Source organism: Thermobia domestica, chromosome 12 (genome assembly GCF_964235325.1).
Source record: "Thermobia domestica chromosome 12, izTheDome1.hap1.1, whole genome shotgun sequence".
Lineage (NCBI taxonomy): Eukaryota > Metazoa > Arthropoda > Insecta > Zygentoma > Lepismatidae > Thermobia > Thermobia domestica.
In genome coordinates, this window is record NC_137465.1 from 70,634,567 (window position 1) to 70,657,493 (window position 22,927).

A 22,927-nucleotide genomic window follows, 5' to 3' on the forward strand; every position below is an offset into this window, starting at 1 on the left:
ACACACACACCACACAAAGACACACCCGTTAGCCACTAGTCCACGGAGAAAACAATAATTACTGATGATAACGCCAAACTCTTCATCTGACATACGCTTTCCAAACAATTCAATTTAAAGCTACATAAAAATTTCATTTCATCACAGTTAAGCAAGGAAGGTTGTAATGTATTTACACTTACACAAGGGCGCCGATCCTGGGGGGCCGAGGGGATGCCCCCAAAGTTCATGTGGGCCCCCTATTGTATTTGTAAATTTATAATATTTGGCATAATTTGAATGAAATTTGTCTTAAAATCCTCATATATGCTTTCTGCATCTGAATGGGCCCCCGAAATTTACAGAGACGCCTTTGCACTTATATGTGTGATTTTACTGAAAATGGCTGCAACATTTCTATTAAGATTGAATGAATAGTATGTATAACAGAATTAAATCTTTCATTACTAATCTCATCCATGTTCCAAAATTGATAACTAAAATTCAAACGTAAACGTGAAAATAAATATATAAATAAATAAAAACTCCATAACACAGGATTTTGAAGATAATAATGTTTGGGTCAGATGATCAGACTTCTCCAAGGGCTGTCTGCAATCATATGTTTACAGTTACTATTACTTGTCCATCAGGTACGGCATACACAAATATTTATGTTACTGGTATATATTTATGTTTTTCGTTTCCTTACCTGTCATGTCGCGAGAAGACGTGGCTGGGGCTCTTGGGGACGGGTGACGTAGGCGGAGACGCTGCTAAGAATGGACCGGCCAGCCGGTCACCGTATGGAGTTGGTGGAGCAGACTTCGGGCTGAGGTTGCTCGACGACCTGGAATAGTCCAAGAAAACAGAGCTTGTCAGGAGCTGATACTCGTACTTCCAAACAGGTTTAACAACAACATTACATACACATAGATTTATAAACCACATATATAAGAAAAACAAACATTGCATGTGCTGAATGACGACAAATCCATTCACATATACCTAGTATTCTCTAATCAAGTTTGTAAGAGGAAAATAGGGATTTTATTATGGTATTAGTAACATGTTACCTGTTACGTAGACTTACACTGTTTAAGCCAATGAACTACTTAACAAGGTATGGAATTTACTTACTTTCGCTGTTAAACATGAATTATTTCTGTTCATATTGTGCGTATTATTGACCTATGATCATTGTTCGTCCTATCAATATAGTAAAAGAATTTGACTCCATTTAATAAGAATAAGAGTTATTTACTTTGTACACTTTGTAATCGTATAATTCTTCATTCGATTCCCGGAATGTACCAGAAGAACTTAATTCTATCAAATCATCATCAATGCCAATAAAAGAAAATCAAAATAAGCAATTCAACTAATCAATGGATCATTTTCCACACAATGATTTGATAAGCGTATCGAACAGCAGCTAATTTCTATTTCGCAATTCTTAAAAGCATACGTACTACTACCACTACTACTACTACTACTACTACTACTACTACTACTACTACTACTACTACTACTAATAATAATAATAATAATAATAATAATAATAATAATAATAATACAATAATTAAGCTAGTACCGTAATTATCCTACTCCCCACTTGAGAAGTATCGCGCTTGCAAACTTAAACACAGTGCCCCAGTCTGAAACGATACTTTCAACAATTCATCATTATTAACTTAGAACGAAGAAATTTCTATAAAAACTTCCAATTGCAGATACTCAGCAGGTTAACTTATTCCTCGAAGTTTTCCTAATTAATTTTATGATTTTCTTTGGTTCTTAAAACAGCTGGCTATATTATGTAGCATAGCGGTAGAGCGTTCACATCTAGTGGGAGGGATCCTTGATCCATAGATCACGTGGTGATTTTTTGTTGGACATCATGTCCGTGGGTTTTCTCGAGTTTCTCTCGTATTCTCCCGCATTTTCATTACACCAATTCTTTCACAATCACCCGTCTCCTTTAGCCTAGGACATAACCATGGAACGTAAAGCTAGATATTTCATTTCAATTTCAAACTGGCATTAGTGCCTAGTTTAATATCAACGAGTAAATCCCACAACTGGATTGACATCTGCTGTAATCGTGCTTACTTTAAAATCTTGCATTGATGTTTCCGATAAGACAAAGTCAAGTGGTGTCCTCAATGCAGGATTTGAACATTTTTAAATAATAAATTATCTTCTCTTTTGCAAGTAAAAGCAATATACATTTATGTTCTTTTATTTATTAATGTGAACGGAACGGGCCTCATCTGACACCAAATGAGTTGCATATAGATTCTATACGCTTATCTTCAACATGCATTACGTACAGAAAACGTAATGCTATAAATAACTTTTTGAAAATTCGCTAAAAGTATGTCAACATCCGATTTTCAAAACACACGTAATCAACGTTCATTTTGAAGGAACCTTGGAAATAACGTTCAAAGAGTTACGCAACGTTATTTTCCCCATATTCTATTTTTTTGCTTAATAGAAAGAATTAAAACGCAAACGGTGTCTTTGATGCTGAAGAAGAATTTCTAAAAATAGAAAAGTTACGCAAATTCTTTTTGCAAAGGGATAGATTTATCCCAAGTCACACGCTCCTATTTCTCACCACTGTCTTCAGACAATTAAGTTATTCTGATTTGATGCAGAGAAGCAGAAATGAACGTTTGGCACGACCTATGAAGGTTATTTCCATCACCATACCATCAGAAACAAATATGGCCAATTTCAAGAGTACTAACTATTAGAATATATAGTAATGCATTCCTTTATATTAGAACTTCATTAAACAATCAGCTACATAAACAATAGAATACGAAAATACCGCAAATATAGTGCTGCAAAGGGAGCTCGTAAAACAAAGAGTGTCTATACTTTTGTCGGATATTCCCTAATGTAAGTGTAAAAGCTCCTCAATGAATGTCAAAAATTTCCCTAGCTTTATAATGTATTTTTACTGGGTTAGATTTTCCTCCAATCAAAACCATAATTGAGTCGGGTGAGCTTACGAAATCCAATAAACACAAAGCACTGACTAACAGTAGTAAAGTGATTCGCGGAGCAAATAAATAAGACATTTTAAATATCTTTTTCGAGCGACGATAGGCAAGAAGAAAGTATGGTGATCATGTAAAAATCTATTTCGAGATTTCAAGGATTTACACGTTTCACAGCCGCTACACGACGAAAAGAGTGATATTTAAATATCTGACCGTTCATTCGTTTGTCCCGATGTATGTACATTCGCCTCAAGATCATACCGTTCAACATATCTGCACCAAATTTTACACTTAAGATTTTTATAAGATTTCCTAGGAGCGTTTCTCGAATTTTGTTTCTATCCCCTAAAATAAGGGTAGTTTACTGAATGTTTTTTTTTTTTTTTTTTTTTTTTTAATGCTATTTTCTCTAATACGGCTCTGGAAAATATTCACAACGGGAAGTTCACTTTTGGGTGTAAATTCGTTCTGGACGACTTTCTCAAGCACATGCCACATGATTTGATTTATGGTTCATAAATAAATGTTTCATTAATTAATCTGACAATGTGACATAATTCATATATCTTGAAAAACTTCATATGGATAGTTTACACTTCGGGTGAGACCTTTCAGACGATTTTCTGAAAAACGACTAAAGCAATTTTGTTCATGTTTCATAATAACTTATAAGAGATAGAGCCTTTATATTTCTAGACTAAAAAACAGGTCTTCATGAAAATTTACAGTATATTCACAGTTATTCACTTGCCTCTTGCTGGAATATCTGAATTAATTAACTTAAATGAAATTTCCAGTTTAACATCATACAATTATGAACTAAGGCTAAGTAAGACGGTGACGATGATAATGAATGAAATTGTGGAATGAAGAAAGTAGGAGGAAAAAGAATACCCAGAGTAAACAAGGTACAGAGTATTTGTCCATCACAAAGTTTATTTGGTACCAGCCAGGATCGAACCAGGAACCCACGCACCAGGCATGAGTATTCTACCACTAAGCACAGCAGCCCCCACAATTAATTTAATAATAGATCAACACTCACCAAAAGTGATTGACAGAGAGTAGATTATTCCTATTAATTGAATATCGATGACTAATACAAGCGGCACGTTCTAAATATTCTATCCCAAGAATGATATTAACTTGTTTCGGAGGGAAACTGAGACTTCGCAATTTCGAACAATTTCTTGGGAGAGAGATGTAAATCCGGGACTGTCCGGATTAAACTAAACAGGAACGTTTGCGAGCCCTAATAATGAATAACTCCATAAACCCTTGCGAGATTTTTTCCAAAAAGGGAGTGGAGACCGACACACAAGTGAAAGCGCGAATATACACATCTTGCTTCACATTATACTTGATGCGAAACAATTATTATTGATGCACATTGCATAACTTAACTATAGTAAATATATTAAACGCTGTAATGGATAAGTAAGGAAATCTGTTTTGAAATGTATTTCGAAAAACCGAACCCCCTTCTAATATCCAGGGGGGAATTGCCCCTTCTTGGTCCCGCTGAGTAACATGAATATACTCATTATGGTACATATATCATCTGTAATGAAAATAACCACAAAGAGTAGTTTACTCTTGTGTGACGTTGCTATTTATAGTAACGTATAAAAGTAATAAAGGCAACTTGAAAATGTACGTAAATTGTCAGTTGCAGTAATGTGTTGGGGATGTCATCACCACCACCAGCAATCAAAAGATGGAAAGTTGAATGATCATATCGTGGTGAACGGTGAACCACTCTGGAGTATATCTCTCATCATACAACACTTGCAAGTGAGTTTTCTTCTTCGAAATTTTCCGAAGACGCTTTAACAATTTTGTCCATTCTTCGCAAGTAAACATTTTAGTAAAAACCACAGCGTAACACGATTTAGTTTTCAAAAAATTGCAACAAGAAAGTTTAATGCGGTGCCCTGTATCTTTTATTTTAGTTGAAAATCTACCAAATGGCGTATATTTTAATTTTTATGGATTCCAACAAAACTGTGACCGAATCTTGCTACAATTAATACTTTTACACGTTCTACGACGTGTGCACAAATGTGGGCAACAATAAAAATGGCAATTACATTGTTATATGTCTGGCTCAGTTTTTCGGTGTTAATTCCTCAAGAACAATACCTATAGTGTGCAAAATTGATGATTCGTCCTTTAGTTGTAAGTGGTCAACGAAACTAAAAAGAACCGATAAAACTTAACTGAGTGGCAAGTTTTAACATAAGTCAATGTTAAAACTTCATTCAAAATCAAATTGAATCAATAACTAGAATATTTCTAAAGAATTTAATAAACGGGAGTATACTATTAAGGTGTAAAATGAAGTGTTTTTGTCGCATAAAGAAAACATAATGCAACAACTTTATTTGCGTCTAAGGACAATAAAACTGTCCAAATATCGGACATTTACCAGTTGATAGACGTTATTGATATGATCCTCATGCGTAGTTCTCGAGGAAATCGAAAAACTTTTTTTTGTAAATCTTAAAACTGGAGTTGTATGACAACTACGTCTATTGAAGTAAACACTAATCAAGCTTTTAATTGTGACATTAACTAGACAATAGTATAAAAATATAGGGCTAGTGCGAAATTATGATTAACTCTTTAACTTTTGTTTAACTATAATATTGTTTAAAGATAAGTCGTATCAATCACTAGTTCGCATTGAGCGGAACAAATTTAGTCGAATGAGAGTAAATTCTCACGCACAGATCTCGAGAAAATCAAGCAAAACGAATGAGGTAAGTCCGGTAGAGATGGACCCCAGAGTGAGACCAGGGCCATAATTCGTGAACTATCTAATACAATGCAGCGTGAATTCCTTTTGTAGTGTCATGGCGGATGTATGCTAAACACTATATGTTTTCCTGAAGCAGAAATCAACACATTTCTGCAGTAGGAAATTTTTTTTATTTCAGGTAGGTCACAAGTTTAACACTTCATTGAAAGCAATAATCAACGTTTTTGATGTATTTTTTTCCGTTTTGTTTCTTACTAATGCATTTCATCATAAAATAATAAAACAATGAAGTTTCCTGCGTTCAAAAACTACAAAGTAACTACCCTTCTTACCTCTTCTTCTTGGGATAGATGAACCATTGCCATTGTGGGAGAGATGGATCACGTAGGAAATATGAGAATGCTTGTGATTTGCGTGGCAAAGTTTTCAAATGTACAAAACAAGATGCAATGTATAGTAGAATGTAATTACTGGCACTCTATTTTCTTCTTAAAACATGAAACTTATGTATTCCTGTCATTTGCAAATGTTTATTTTCTAGATTCCATGTTAAAAAGAAAGCTCATTTTGAGATTTTTCTATATTTCTATCTTTGTTTAATCAATATTAGATTTCACTAAAAACTTGGTAGCTGTATAATATCTTAGCTTAATGCAGTTAAAGACAAAACTGTTCCAAATTATGTATTTATTTCTTTATATTTTAGGTTCTGCATACGGTCCATCTTTCCTACAGTGCATGGTCCATCTAACCCATAGTACTATAGGATAGATGGACCAGACATCTATTTTTTTCAAGCTTAAATTTCGGGTAGAAATATCTTTCTTGATTCTAAAAATCTTTAGCTGTGGTTACAGAAAGTGTTTTCTTGGATTTCGTGCAGAAAAGCAAACTCTACATGCACAATTATTCGAGTTATTGGAGGCAGAAATAAGTGGGCCATTTCTACCAGACTTACTATAGTTATGGCATTAAAAAAGTATATATATATTTCGTTGCCAATCTGATGCAGTCGATTGTATTTATTGCTCGATTTCTCCTAATAATGAGACACATGCTCCTAATGGTGGCGCAGATAGTCCGAACAGCAACACACAGACCCCTAACAGTGACGCAGATAATTCTAACAGCAACGCCCATACTACTTGTGATTGAAAAGTGAGTGGATTATCATTCTCTCAATATTAATTTAATTTTGGACAAAGTTCCATCATCTAACTCTCAATGTTGTCGCTCTTCACGATTAGTCGAATGAAATAAACAGAATAACTCACTGTTTTTACTTGAACGAAATAAGGGGGTTGCGGTGGCTCAGTAGTAGAACGTTTGCCTCAGGGGTAAAAGTGGATCTGAAAAGGTAGGGGAAGGTAGGTAGCGGCATGACTTCACGCCGTTCCCCCTGCCTATCTTTGCCCATTGTAATTTTTTTAGAAACTGGGGGACGCCGTACATATTTTTTCGAGGTGGGGGACGGTGTCCCCCCGCGTTTCCCCTCACTTTTACTCCTGGTTCGCCTTTGATAAGTGGGGTCCCTGGTTCCTTTCAGCTCGCGCCAAGTGGGTTTTGTGATGGGTACGTGGATGTTCTCGGGCTTTCTCCCGTTTCCTCCCAATTTCTTCATTTCATTAATTTTCATCGACGTCTCCTTTAGCCCACAAGACAAACCATAACATGTAAAATTGAAAGATTTCATCTTCAGTTTTAAACGATATAGCATCTTGTACATTTTAAGATTTTTAGATGAACATTTTTAAAAAGAACATTTATATTTTATTTATTTATTAATTAAAAAAGCGGACATCGCGATACAATCAACTTAATTTCAAACAAGTGCGTTATATTAATATCCCTATTAGAGATGTAAATGAATTCCTTTGTTATACCTTTAAAACTAATGTGCGTCAGTCACGGTCCTTGATCCCCCTCTCTCTGTCAGTCAAATGCGAAGTCAAGTATTTTAAAACGAAGTTAAATCAAGCTAATTATAGTCCAGCGTATCTATCTTCTAGAAGTCTCTATTGATCCTTGACACAAACTTTTTTGTTGATGTTTGCCACGTTGTCATTCGCAGGTCAACCAGACTCAAAATACTGCTTAGCGGACTCGTATATTCAAAACATTTTAAAAATGTTTTTACTGAAAGGAAAGATCAACAAAAAATTGTTGTCATTTGTTCAGGGTCAACTAGTTGATTGTAACAGCAAAAGATACCTACTGATTTACCAGTCGTAAAACTATACAACTGTTGTTGACCTGATTTCGTAACTAAACAGAGCTTAAAATGTTGAAAACGACATTTTAAAAAATGAAACTAGTTTAGCATTTTACTAATAACCTTCATTCGCTAATAATATAAATAAATAAATAAGTAAAAAGGCTATTGTATAATAGTGACTCTTAAAGAGAAGTCGAAGGCCTTGAATTGAACCTCTGCTAATAACTAAATATGGGAAACGCTAGTTTTTGGCTTCTGAATACAATCTTCAATTGACAAAACTTTCTTCTCAACTTTGCCAATTATTTTTCTATACGATTCTGAAGTTCATGAGCAGAGGTAATTGCACTAGGATAATTATTGCCACATAGTTCTACCACTAGATTAGGCTTTGTGATTGTTTATGTATGAAATGTATGAGTCATGCTCTGATTTTCATTATTTTGACTTAGTAATGCAGTTACTAAGCAGGTTGGTAAAAATTGCAAGAGCATCCTTGTGTTCCTCAGAGGTTAAGTTTGATCCTCTGAGCCAGTTATTCTCAAAACTGTTTCCACAATTCTAGTAACAGATCGATGTAACAGTATTCAATTTGATATCTCGCAAATCCTAGCCGTTATGTGTTAAAGATTGTGTTCCCAAAATACAGAAGAATTTGAAAAAAAAAGAAAAGAAAAGAAAGAAAGAAAAAGAAAAGAACAACTCCATGGCTTCTCAAGCTTACCTTTGAAACAAAATGAAATCTTTAGTTTAACGTCCTGCTGTTATGAAGAATTAGAAATGCAAATGAATGATTATAGAAGAACTGGTAGAATGAAGATAGTGGAAGAAAGATTGGAATCCGAGTAAATTCAAGACGGATCCACGGAGGTGAAGGTTCGTTGCACCACCCTGACAGTGGCATAGACACCAGGGCTGCTAAAGCCCGTTGAGAAAGAGAAAACCTCAGAATCTTTCACTGCCCCCCGCCCTGGAGTCCGTTCTGGATCCGCCCCTGCCTGGGATGTTGTCAACTACAACTCATATGGCCTGGGATGGATCGAACTGTGTTAGGAGTCGTGGCATCAAACATGAGCGCTTTACCACAGCCATCACCATTATCAATTTCTGAAGCATGTATATAAAGTTGCACGCCCTACGTAAATTAATAAATACTTTGTTCTCACTAAAATATTACTCAGAGCCCGAAGAACAAGTGGCTGAGCAACTAGCTACTCTTGAATCGGTCAAAGCAAACTGCACAGATATACGGATCCTGAAACTCGTAGGTTAAACTTAATTTGTTAAAAGAACATAAAGATGTACAACATGAAATGAAGATGAACTAAGTTATATATTATAGAGTCAACTAAGCTATATATTATAGAGTCGTCATTCGAAGTTCGCAAATTCCATAGGCACTGAATGGTGGTTGTAATTATATCATTTTAATTTACCCGGAACAGAAAGATAAAACACTGGGGAAAAATACAAGAAAGTATGTAAATTAGAAGTATACCTATTCAAGCATGTGTGTGTGTGTGGGGGGGGGGGAGATCTCCAGACAAAACACACTTCCAGAACTACTTCTTGAAATCATTTCGATCCCTTATAGACGACATAATTTTGGATGATAAAGTTTTAGTATCAAGTATCCAAGAAATTGGAATTAGAGGTTAGAGAGGCATTGCATAAGAACTAGAATGTTTGTTGTTAAGAGCTCTCAACAACCGAGATTAGTTTCCAGGCTGATGAAGCTGTTGACTACAGATCAAACTGACTATTTCCCCCATGCTCATCTTAGTCCCTTTCTTTTTTAATCTCTCCTTATCTTCCATTCCTTGAGCTGGGCCTCACATAGTTTTATGATTAATTTAGAGAATTAATCTAATTTACTAAATATATCAGTTTATCGAATAGGTCCAATTAACACTACATCCTATCGGTATGTAGTAGTCGTAACTCATAATAAACGTTTATGTTAACTGCATCATGAAACTTGAACATACAAATATATGGAGTAATTTAAGTTATAGATTTTTGTTTTGATCTGGCGCGACTGGGAGAGGTCGGAGATAACTACGTGAAAATATTACGTATGTCATTAGGATTACGTCTCCTACTTTGTAGCCCATTACATTCCTGCAAGATCGTCATCTAGAACGTCTTGGAGACGTCCCATCCTGTTTAAAAACGAAACAGAGTGAAGTTATGTTGTGCAAAAAATCTAGGACATGTAATTGTTATTTGTGAGTTACTAGAAAGAAAAGAATATTACACCCTCCATTCCAAAAGAAACCGAACTTTTTAAAAAAACAAAAAAGCAATGTACATTTTGGAACAAATCATTTTTATTAATCAATGTATTCCCCTTCTGCATCGATACACATATTTGCACGCTCCAACAAGTTGTCAAACGACTTCTCCATGTCCTTTATTGGAATGGTCTTTAGGACGGCGGTCGTCGCCTTCTCAATGGCATCAATCGATGCGTGCCACTTTCCTTTCATCGCCAAATGCAGTTTCGGAAACAGATAGAAATCGCACGGAGCGAGATCTGGTGAATAGGGCGGATGATGCAACCGAATAATGTGATTTTTGACCAAAAATTCAGTTACAAGTCGCGAACGATGTGATGGGGCAGTATCGTCCAAAAGAGTCCAACTGCCGATTTCGCGATATTCGGGCCGAATACGACGAATTCTTGCCAGCAAACGATTCATTAAAACTCTCCAGTGACTGTCTGTGACGATTTTTTGTTATGTTTGATGAATTCACGCACTTTTTCGATGTTTTCTTCCGATAATCCGGTTCTGGGACGGCCTGATCTTTCGTCATCATCCAGCGTTTCTCTACCCGATTTGAATCGCCTGAACCACTCGTAAACTTGCGTACGGGATAGACACTCATCACCATATGCATTTTGTAGCATTTGGTGCGTTTCACTAAAAGTTTTACCCTGTTTAACACAAAACCCAATTGCAGCTCGTTGTTTGAAACTCATTTTCCGACCGATGTACACAACACACTTACAGTTGAAACGCAATAACTTTGTTGTCGTGCATCCAAATGTCATGACATTTATACCAGTTGTCAATGAGGGACTACGCCATCTACCGGTAGAATATTACAACAGATGGCACTAGTGGTACTATTTGTTTTCAAAAGTTCGGTTTCTTTCGGAATGGAGGGTGTATATGAACAGTGGCATTACTAGGTAGTAAAATTTGACTTCGGCACGAAACTTTTCTGCAAAATTTATTTTTTTCTTATGAATAAACATTTGAACTTGTGTAAGATCAAACAGTCTAGAAAGTATAGTGTTATTTGCTTTCACTGATTGAAACATGACTTTATCATTTCAGAAATAATAATAATAATAATAATAATAATAATAATAATAATAATAATAATAATAATAATAATAATAAAGTTTTTTTTAAAGTGCCTCATCAGGCTCTTTACAGTCATTCCTCCAGCAAAGAGTGCATCAGGCCAAGAAATTAATACCTAGATACCATTCCAGGATTAATACCTAGATACAGAACATATAAACAAGATGGAGTCAAAAGATAAAATGAAATACGTACTATAACTCTTCCATAATATAGTGAAGTACTATACGTCTGATGCGAACACACAAAAAGGAGAAAATATTTTTTGATAGAGTAAAATGAAGAAAAGGGACTACAAAACCATTGGGATCTCTAAGTGATTCGGTATAATCCATTATAATCAATCGTACTTAATGCTTTTCCCCAGCAAAAAATGTCTTCTTTTTTCATTTTATAAAAGCATTGTTTTCAAAACCTTGTTTAAGGTTATTTTTTATTTTATTCATTTTTTAATCTTTTTAAATACCATAATATTTCCATATGCAATCAGTTCTTGAAGCCTATCGCACGTGAAATGTATCATATTAATAATTCACACAGATCTCTTGTGTGTTATATTGTATAGGCTACGCCAACTCGAGAGCACTTTTGCTTGCATAATGAAATAGGATATGTATTTAGTAGAGAACAATTAATTAATTTTACAGAACATCAGTGATAACTACGTGAAAATATTACTATGTCATTAGGATTACGTATTTGTACAAATTTCAGAGTTCTAGTTTTTTTAAATCTACATACAGGGTGTCTCAAAAGTCCTTTGACAATAGGATGACTCTGTTACAAAAAAATGTAAGAAGGGAAATCGTCTCCAAATACGATGTTTTCAATCTAAAGTGAAAGATTTTTTTTTTTAATCGGACGAGCCGTTTGAGGTGTACACTCTTTATACGCCCAACCCAATGTTAAATGAAAATGAAATGTTTCCATTTACCAGGAGGTGATACATTTTATAAAAGTACGGTGAATGGGGACATGTTTAAAATGGAGGCTGGCCATCGATATGTTAGCGTAAAAGACAGTAACTTCATTTACTTAATGGTGTGCGTCCAGGTAAATGGCAACGTTGCATTTTCATTTAACAATAGGCGCATAAAGAATGTACAGGCCAAATGGCTCGTCCGATTTGAAAAATGTCTTCACTTTAGATTGAAAAAATCATATTTAGAGACGATTTTTCCTCTTACATTTTGTTCTAACTCTGATAATAACAGAGTTATCCCATATTAGGGAACTTTTGAGACACCCTTTATACATACTTGTATTATAATAAAAATATATTTTATGTAAGTAATTCTTTCTTCATACGTGTACTGAAACCATATTGCTAGGTCATCCTATGTTAAAGATTATGGCTTTTAAAATTTAAGTACCTTAAAAAGATTATTTCATCTGGTTTGCTTATGTCTTTGAAACCTGACGGAGATGGTGAAAATACATTTCTCTTCTGCAGCATTGCGAAACTTTGTAAAATAGAACCTTAAGAAATAAATACCTTTTTGTATGCATTACGGAGTGACGAAATATTACAATACCTTCTGTCAGTGGTGCAGTGACGTATATTTATTACCCTTGTTGACGTAAATGAACATTTATTTAAAGTAGTCGCTCTTCCAGAAGCAGGACCACATTTCAAAGAAATTCATTATTTTCTCATGATTACTACCTACGAAGCAACGAAATCAATGTGAATTATGTATTTATAACTGTCTTCGCACATCATATGAACACTGGAATATGCACATTTTTCATAATTTTGTATTAAAAGAAAGAGATTAGCACATATTTAAACCATTTCTACATGCGTTTCTTTAACTCATAATGGTTCATCATACGTGTCCTCGTTCAACTTTTTCTCATATCTTGCAATCTTACCTTAACTCATTTCCCGACGTCACAGAATGATAGAATTTTGCACAGCGTGAATCAGGTAACAATATAATGGTCCGTTGTCTGTTATTTTTATATATTTATACATTTTTAAGTTAATAATCCTATCTAGTATTATATCTATATATACATCCTATTAGTTATGCAACAAAATACTCTGGAGTTGGCACGTACAGTATAACATACAGGAGATCTCATGTAAATTACGTTTCAGTTTATGAAAGTAGGATAGATTTCAAGAACTGATTGAATATTAAAACAGCAAAAAATAAGAACAAAATACAGACAAAAATTCAAAAACGTGTTTTCTTTGAAAAATAAAACAAGTCGTACTAAAAAGTAAGAAATAAAATAAAATAAATATGTTAAAAACATGCTTTCCTTAAAAAAATAAATCGTACTAAAATGTAAAAAAAAAATATTATTATGTTTTTAAGAAAATTACTTTCCAAAAATCCAGTTATCCATGACTAAAATGAAAAGCATGGGGAGCGCTTTCATATACTTATATTGTAAATTGATGGTATATAAGAGTGCTCGTCGTGAATGTAACGTGAAAGTGATGTCTCGTTTTGAAAAATATATTTTTATTGTAAGAGCCCTGTCTTGTCTCGAATCTAGTCAACAAAATTTTATCTCGCTCTCCAATTCTACAAATTTATCTAGACAAGAAATGCTTGTATAAACGTTGAACGCAAGTTTGCAAATCCTATAGAAACAAAAAAGGCAGTTCAATAATTGATTGATTTGGAGTTTAGCGATCTGTCAGCACCAAGGCTATATGAGACGGAACCTACAGCATAGTGTAAGAACCGAACCATATGAGCTTCAACCGAAAATCGAAGTGGGGTCTCCCGTGCGCAAGGTGCGTATGCTAACCATGTAATTATGAGGGAGTTAGCAGTCCCATAATTGATACGGTTCTTACACTCACTGTTCACAAAGAATGGAATGAATCGATAAATCTCGCAAAACATAACGTAACAGATGTTCCATTTCCTTTAGCCTAAAGGTCACAATCGTGGGATGTTGAATTGAAGATTTCATATTTCGTTTCATTTCATTTTTAAAAGCCTGAATTGGAGATGAGCAATGTCTCCCTCATTGTTGATTTTGTTGACACTTGTGGCACACATAATATACCACATAAGCACATAAAACATATTCTAATTTACAATATATTTATAAGGTTTAGATACAACTGTATCCTCAAAATTATGATACAATCCATTTCACAACGGTCATATTGCTAACGTACGGTAGCTGATAACTAAACCCTATTATTTTAATATTAGCAGAAGATAAGCTCTTCCGGGTGAAGTAGAGTTGTTAACTTCAATTTTAGACGTAATTAGTAAGTATACCTCGAACTTGAACTAGTAGTACAAGATATCAGGAAAAGAGTTCACAACAATATACATTTGTTACATTCAAGGAATATATACATAAAATTACACAATATCTATTCTTATGTAACTGATGTTTTGTAATACTTAAGAAGTAAGCATTTTGAAATTATGCAATCACGTGTTACACGCATCGACTTTCATTTTATTCTATAGAGCGTAGAATTAAAACTTCACAGCATATTGTATTCGCTTAAGGCTTCCCTTTTATCGACTTAAAAAAAGGATTAAATTATTTAAGTTATTACAAAACTATGCAAATTGAACAATTGCCATCATCTAGAAATGCCTACCAGCAGCATGCTGAACAAGCATAATGGACATTGTATCCCATTGACTCGTAAGGTGGCACGCTGGAACTGAACCGGGTATTCCATGAAGGAAAATGTCAATGGAAAATCTTTTCCCATTTGGCTTAGGATCAACTAATTACATTTAAAAAATATTTTCTTTTTAAGCATCTACAGGCCTGGCTCAAAAATATAGTGGTTTTGGATGCTCTTACTATAACGAAAGCACTTCAATTTCCACATTTGTGTCCCATGGAGCAAGTAAATGATTGCCATTTTTGTTTCGTAAACGACAGTCCCCATGTTGGAAATTCACAGTAGTCAGATTGACTGTCCTTTCCCTCAGTTCCACCACGAGAAAGCCGGAGTGATAAATATTACAAGAAATGATCCACAAATTTCTAGTCTCACTACAAAGAAAAAATCATCGAGAGGGACAAAGTTTTAATTATTATTATTATTATTATTATTATTATTATTATTATTATTATTATTATTATTATTATTATTATTATTATTATTTCTTGTTGTTATTATTGTTCCATACAAATAGGTTAATATCATGCTTAATTAAAATCTCGAATTGTTTACAATTAACAAACTTCTTCATTTATTTTAAGTTTGCTCACCAACTGCTCAAATTCTATACGATATTTGTTATGTAATTATTCTAGGACTTGGTTATACACAACAATCCCGCAAGTAGCGACAACTATTAACGCCAGCCAGTAAGTGATAGCGCACGTAGCGATATCTACCAGTACTAATGTTTACTATTAGAAATCAGTGTGACTGTTTACTATTAGGAATTAGTGTGATGAATTGAGAGGTTTGCCAATTATTATAAGGAATTCTCATTGTACCCCCTTCTGCTTCTACAACTAGAATTACACATCCCTTAAGCAGGATGTATGCCATTCCAGGATACTAGCGTTAAAGACTGACCGTGAGATGTTTTTACTTCACAAGTAGAATTTCCCAGCATAATCCCCTCTGAGTTCAAATCACTTCTTACATAGACTAGGTCCAGAAGTTTTCTATATGTTTACAGGAAGTCCATGTAAATTAACATCTAAATTAATAAATAAAAATCCTGAGTTCTAATGCTGAGGAAGTCACTAATAACTTTTTCACCGCTGCTGAAATGTCGCCTTTTCAAACTTTTTTATCCAGTAGAAGTCTCAGGGCGCTAAATCCGGGAAGTTTAGGGATAAGACACCATTTCATAGTCGCATTTCGTTGTAGGTTGCTATGAAGACAGTAACCTATGATCTGGTGAGTTGTCTTGGTGCATCAGCGCAATTTTGAACAGCTTTCTACGACGGCCACGCTTGATTTCTAAAAAAAAAAAAAAAGAAAAAAGTTTGGAATAGTACTCTTTTGCCACTGAAGTACTTTTGTTAGATATTCTTCCATAGGAATGTCCTCAGAATTCAAAAACACTGGTCATTACCTCATCTACGGATGGAATAACATAAAACTTTTTGAGAGTCGAAGAGGATGGATGTTTAAACTGCTTTGAAGCCTCTTTTCTCTCGGCGTCAAAATGGTGGAAGTAAGTCTCCTCCTAGGTTAGGTATTTTGACCAAAGTCTGTTCAGGTGCTACACAAACGTTAATGATCTGTTCATATGCAAGCACTCGCTGCCCGTGGAATTCAGCATTTAGAAATTTGAGAACCCATCTGGCAGACACTTCCCTCATGTTCAGTACTCTCACAACAAACAAAATGGTAATAGTCCTGCAAAGTACAGCACTCTTGTGAGGCTCATCGTTAATGGACTTCGGGTCCCTTTTGAAATCTGCACCTGATTTTTTTTCCAGCGTCGTACGAAGGTGCAAAGTCCCCAACATTACCGTGTTTTACGATAGACTTCTTTAAGAATCATTCCCATCTTGTCGAGGTATTCAATGGCTGCTCAGTATTTCGCTCACTGTTCCTCTCAATCATTATTTTGCACTCTCAGGGCGTATAAAACAAAATCCACAGCTATTTGGTGTCACAGCTTCTAAAATATGACTTTTAATAGACATATTACATTTAAACCTAGTAGCAATATTTCGGGATGAGGCTAAAAAAACTCCTGTTCATCTCTGGTGCATGGCGTCCTTGGTTCGATCCCAGTTCGCTCCAAGTGGGCTTTGAGGTGGAAAAACACCGTGTGCGTGGGTTTTCTCGGGTTTCTCCCGTTTCCATCCACTTTCTTCATTCTACCATTTCATTCACTTATCATTGCCGTCTCCTTTCACCTACTCGGCATAACCATAACCATGGGACGTAAAAGTGAAATATTTACTTTCCCTTCATTTTTTGTCGATCACCATCGTATAAAAGCATGACCACTCTTGTCCCTAAATTTCTTCTCAGCTACATTGCCATTGTTCTCATGATCGGTTTCCAACTATTCGTTTGCTCTCTAACGATTGTTTAATTAATATTTCTACAGTTCTAAAGACGGAAGAGCTACATAAGTTATTCAATTTTGATTAGTGATAACGTGGTTAGTGAAATGGACAATTCCCTTAAGGAAAAGTTAAATAGTTTTTAACGGCAGCTAATGTTAAAGTCTACTGCTGAAGGTGTAGTCAGTAGCCATTAAAATATCGTTAATAAATATTTTACAGTCTATGTTGACCTTATAAGCTCCTGTTTTTAATGCATAAACTAGCCCCTTAACTTCAGGATTGCACATTTTCAAAGATGAAGATCACTAGTGAGCTATGTCTAATTTTTACGTATTTAAGTTCCCATTAAAAAAAATGCAGATTAATTTTATCTTTCTATTATATCGGAAGTAGGCATACACACAGTTTGGACGACATGTTCTTAATTCTCCTTCACAGTCACTGGCATTTTAAATACAGATGCGATGCAACAGGTTCATTTACCTGATATACCAATGGCATATACTTGATCTACTTGTATTTTGAGCTCTTAATTGAACTATGGATATTTGAGTTGATTTAGAGTTTAACGTCCCTTTCAACATTGAGGCTATATAAGACGGGATCTATTGACTAACGCAGAATCCGAACGACATGGGCTCCCGCCGGGACTGCGGATATTTCTAAGAGTTTAACCTCCACTATTTGAGCATATTACAGCATTTTTTCTAATGCCGTCTGATAACTTGGAATTCATTTAGTAAACCAATGCACAATAAAAGGGAATCTTTTAAAAATCGGCTCGACTTGAACATCTAAATGCTTCATAAACTATATTTCCTTGTGACTGGCAGTTACATTTAAGGGATAAGGTTATAGTTATGGTTAGGGTGTATTTATTGTTATCAGGAAATTATTCAGATACGAATCCAATTACACAGGAAATAAACATTCCAGCTCGAGGTAATTCGATCCCTTATTTCTATGTTTAAATAACAGTTGTGTTCGAAGAAATTCATGGTACTCGGAAAAAAGTTTCAGATTCACTCCTGAAGTCATTTTGTAACAGGTTCTAAGGGTTTAAGTAACTAAAATTTTGTTTCAAGGCCCAGACAAAATCTAAGCTTGGAATCATCAAATAGCTTTCCCAGCTCGCCAACTAGAGCCATCTGGAATTAAATTTCCTTGCCAAATCTGCAGGACACCATTGAATCTTTTAGTTTCTGATTTCGTACAGATTTCTGTGTAACAAGTTAACTGTATATCGAAGAAATAATAATGAGAAACCTGGACCTGATAAATCTAAGCTTCAAATTTATAGCATGTTATTTTATTTTTAATTTAAATGAGGTATCAGCCGGTTTCATCGCCATTCGTTAAATAGCTTAACGATTAAAATTTTAAAAAAAATGTTGACCTAAATCCATCTCACTGCAACGAATGATAACAGATTTGTTGAAACGGTCTATTCTCTTAACGAAATGTTGGGATGTATTAAACAGTATGTATTTTAACGATAGTTGGTGAAGCCGGAAGAAAGTGTATATATTTTGTTCACTGATTTATTTATTTTGAACTGCTAAGTGATTTTGGTAAAGGTAATATATATGTATTCGCAATATTACAAAGATAATAGCTTGTGATGGTCTACCCTCAACAGAAATATTCATATATCATAATTATTTCATGGATAATCCGTAATAATGGAATTTAAAAAGATTTAAAGAGGCTAAATGAATCTTTGGTACAGTACAACGTAAAACTGACAAACCTAGCAATGAATTTTCGGGATCCATCCAAACTTTTACTATCAGTGTATTTTAAGGATTGTCTTTTTCCGGTATAAGTGATTTGTAGAATTTTTTGACTTTATTATTCATTGAATTTAGGCCTTTAGTAAGCCTATACAATATTTTCATTTCTAAATATTTGAGATTATCGTCGTGAAAATAAACTTTTAAGACTAACCTGTCATGTCTTCGCCGTAGTTGAAATGAAATGTACCAAAGACCACATGTAAGAGAAGTGTTCATGTTTTACGATAATAAACATCTATCATTGTAACACCGGTACCGACACAAACGCACATTAAGAATAAAAGCCACACGCATTCCGATCACACACATTTGTATTGCCACTGTCACTGTGTTGTCGTGTCGCAAAGGACTTGAGGTGAATCTCGTAGCTCAAGGTAAGCAAACTCAACATTGACGTCAAACACATGGTGTTATTATACACGTACTCCTCCGGTCGCAGCAGCGAGCAGACTTACTAATTGACGATGAAAGAAGGTGAGTTGAGGACGTGGATACCCGGCTAGCGACATGGGAGATTGGTTGGCTGTTTCTTTAGACTGCCTTCAACAGAACTCCAATCGCGGGCTTCTTCACTTGTTTGAAGGCACGTAACGCCTCTTGATGGCTTCTGCAATACCGCAAGGTCATGGACAAGGTCTGGCTTCTCAAATTTTAAAGCAAGAATTTGATTTATTTTCCTTAAAGACTGACTTGTTATGCTGAGTGAGAAACTCGCTTGTAGCTAATATAAACTTGAATCAAAAACACCACTACGAAAACATCGTGCGGCCTTGGTTAGCATGCGAGAGTTTACTCCACTGAATCTCAGCTGTCTGAGTGTGAATTTGTTCACTTATTAGTAACTAATAAAGACACCAGTCAAAGAAGTTATGGCATGTCCTTACGTGAATTAATAAAGGTTCAAGCTATTCCGTTTAAACAACGATTATAACATTCATGTTAAATTATTCGTGTTATACAAAGTGTTATACAAACTATGTACTCAAGGTATAAGTACAAATTTGAATTTGAAATATTTAGGTACAAAGAAAGATTTATGATCTAAACGAATAATATACGAGACTCAAATGTAAATGTACTGTTACGACAAAATACTTTTGTAATTTGACCAGAGAAAAGTGTTTCCATTTATCGATAGTTATCGAGCTAAGAGGAACTCCACCACCACGATCTGTTTGCACAATATCTAGGTAATGGAAGCAAGGAAACAAGTTCCCGAACGCAAATGAATAAATCTTGGAGTTTTGATGGATGAGAAAAAACTTTAAAATTTACTACTTCAACATGACTGACCAAGCGTTCAACGATCATACCCTGTGAACTACGAACATACAGTATTATAAAGTAGACCCCCGGGTTACAAAGCCCGGTTCGCGAACAAATCGGTTTATCAACAAGTTTTGTGGACAAATTTTCCCTCGGCTTACGAACAATATTTCGTAATACGAACGTTCACACACAACTATATCCACCATACAACGCATGTGACACAAAATCATTCTGCACATTGTCTGTTATTTAGTCCTCATACTGTTTTGTTTAGTTTAATATTACTTATAGGATGTCTCATGAACAGGATAATGCTATTTTCATCCTATATTCTTCATCACAGACAACACTTTAAAATGTAAAAGAATAAGTAAATAAATAAACAAATAAAAAAAGCATACCGCACCGTATTTCTGTGGCTAGAACGGATTAATTGTATTTACATTAATTTCAATGGGAAAACATTTCAGTTTACGAACATTTCGGTTCAAGGACATCGTTAAGGACCGAATTAAGTTCGTAAGGAATTGTCCACTGTATTCATTATTATTATTATCATTATTATTATTATTATTATTATTATTATTATTATTATTATTATTATTATTATTATTATTATTATTATTATTTACACAAATGGATTTCTTACAGTTTCAATTAGTATGTTCAAGAATATTCATTATTCTTTCAGCTTCCCATCAAATCTGTAGAGTTCAGTTGAAAGTGTACTTTAGTTAGCTCTGAAGCTTTATTTTTTAATATCCTTTTTAGTTTTTAATTTTAAAGGCCTTCCTGAGCACAGTACAGAAAATTCAAAAAAGAAGGAGGTAGGGATGCATTCGAGTCGAGTCGAGTCGAGATTTAAGCCTGTCTCGACTCGTCTCGAGAAAATGTTGTCTCGACTCGTGTCTCGACTCGAAAATATGTTTCTGTCTCGACTCGTGTCTCGACTCGACAGTCTCTGTCTCGACTCGACTCGAATTCGAGTCGAGACGTCTCGAAATTCGAGTCGAGACAAAATGTACAAGTTAAAATATACGCACACATCAGCCAGACCATCATGACTACCTACCTAATTGTCAGTATGTCGACTGTTGGCATGGATAAAAACGGCGACACGTCTTGGCATACACGCAATGATCCTTGATAGGTCGCTGGAGAGAGCTGGCACCACATGTGCTCACTCAGCTCACCTAATTCCCGTAAATTCCGGGAAGGGGGGGGGCGATGTGTTCTGACGTCACGTTCAATCACATCCCACAAGGGACATCACTCAAATGTCCGGCTCCAATTTCAATGAAACTTTTTTTGCTGATAGAAGGCATGCATGCATCATTACTTGTGATGACAAACTTTTGCCATGGTGCATGTTTTCTATTTTTTTTTTTTAAATAACTTTTAAGAGTTGTGATGTGGTTATTAGAGATTACTACAGAAGTCCCTTACTACCCTTTGTAAACGGAGCGTTAATGAAGAAAAGTGAAGAAAAACCATGTGGATACATATAAGTCCTGGGGGGAAGTCGTATGGTAGATATGACCTTGATGGCAGCCATCTTGAAATCCGCCATTTTGAATTAAGGTCAAGTTTTCAAAATGGGAATAGGGTAATATGATACATAATTTCGGGCTAGAATTTAATTAGAAAAATAATGGCGAGGTTAATTTTAAGATACACCCATTTGGGGGAAAGTTACAGGCATATTAATTGTTTTTACTTACTGTGTGCGTAAGTCCCTTCTTACTTTCGTCTCAAGACCTGTAAATCGATCGCAACGGCAGAGCCCGGTTTCGCACTAGTGTTTTGAAATCTTTAAACTCACTTGAGGCAATATTTGTGGATTATTGCCTCACACACACACACACACAGAATCAGAGTCCTCACACACTAATGGTGAGAGCTGTGCCACTGAGTCACAGCGGCCACGGGGCTAGGTCGAGTCCACTTTACGTTCATAGTTTCTTAGTACATAAATGTTACGATTATGAAATAGATTTTCCTTAATGAGCTGCTTAAAAACAAAAGCTTTCGAAATGCATTAAACAATTAGCTCGATTTGAGTGTGAACTTAAAGTTATATCAGAGTGTAAATACGGATACGCACCAAAGCTCGAAAACTTAATACACTATTTCTCCTATATAGTCAGCATGTATCAAGCAATCGTTTAGCTTTCATTTGAGAGGATGGAAATCGAAGGCCCCTGAACAACTATGTTACTAATATGCGGAATGTATTTATCTTACAGTGAACTGCTTTGATGCCAAGTGGCCTAACTCCAAAATTGAAATTTTCCAGGAGTGAAAGTTGAAGTTCAAAATCTCATGAACAATCCATATTTCTTTTATGTTGGGAACCAAAACCATAACTACTGTATGTAGTTCATTGTTTTATAACTTAGTGTTTACAAAAATCCTTTTAAAAAATACCTATTCATAGAAGTGAATGGTACTTATCTGTACTAGTTCTTGGCATCCAAGCAGTCCATTTATTGTAATACTAGCTTAATATACCCATTCTTCGCATGGGG

General features: G+C 35.0%; 1 protein-coding gene across 1 annotated transcript in view; it reads right to left on the reverse strand.

The window, feature by feature from the left end:
* LOC145665999 (uncharacterized) overlaps positions 1–22,927 on the reverse strand; it is a 600,563-nt gene that overhangs the window by 117,264 nt on the left and 460,372 nt on the right. The window contains exon 3 of the mRNA XM_081733104.1: positions 692–829. Coding sequence (XP_081589230.1) covers positions 692–829 — 138 coding nt within the window. The remainder of the gene's footprint in view (positions 1–691; positions 830–22,927) is intronic.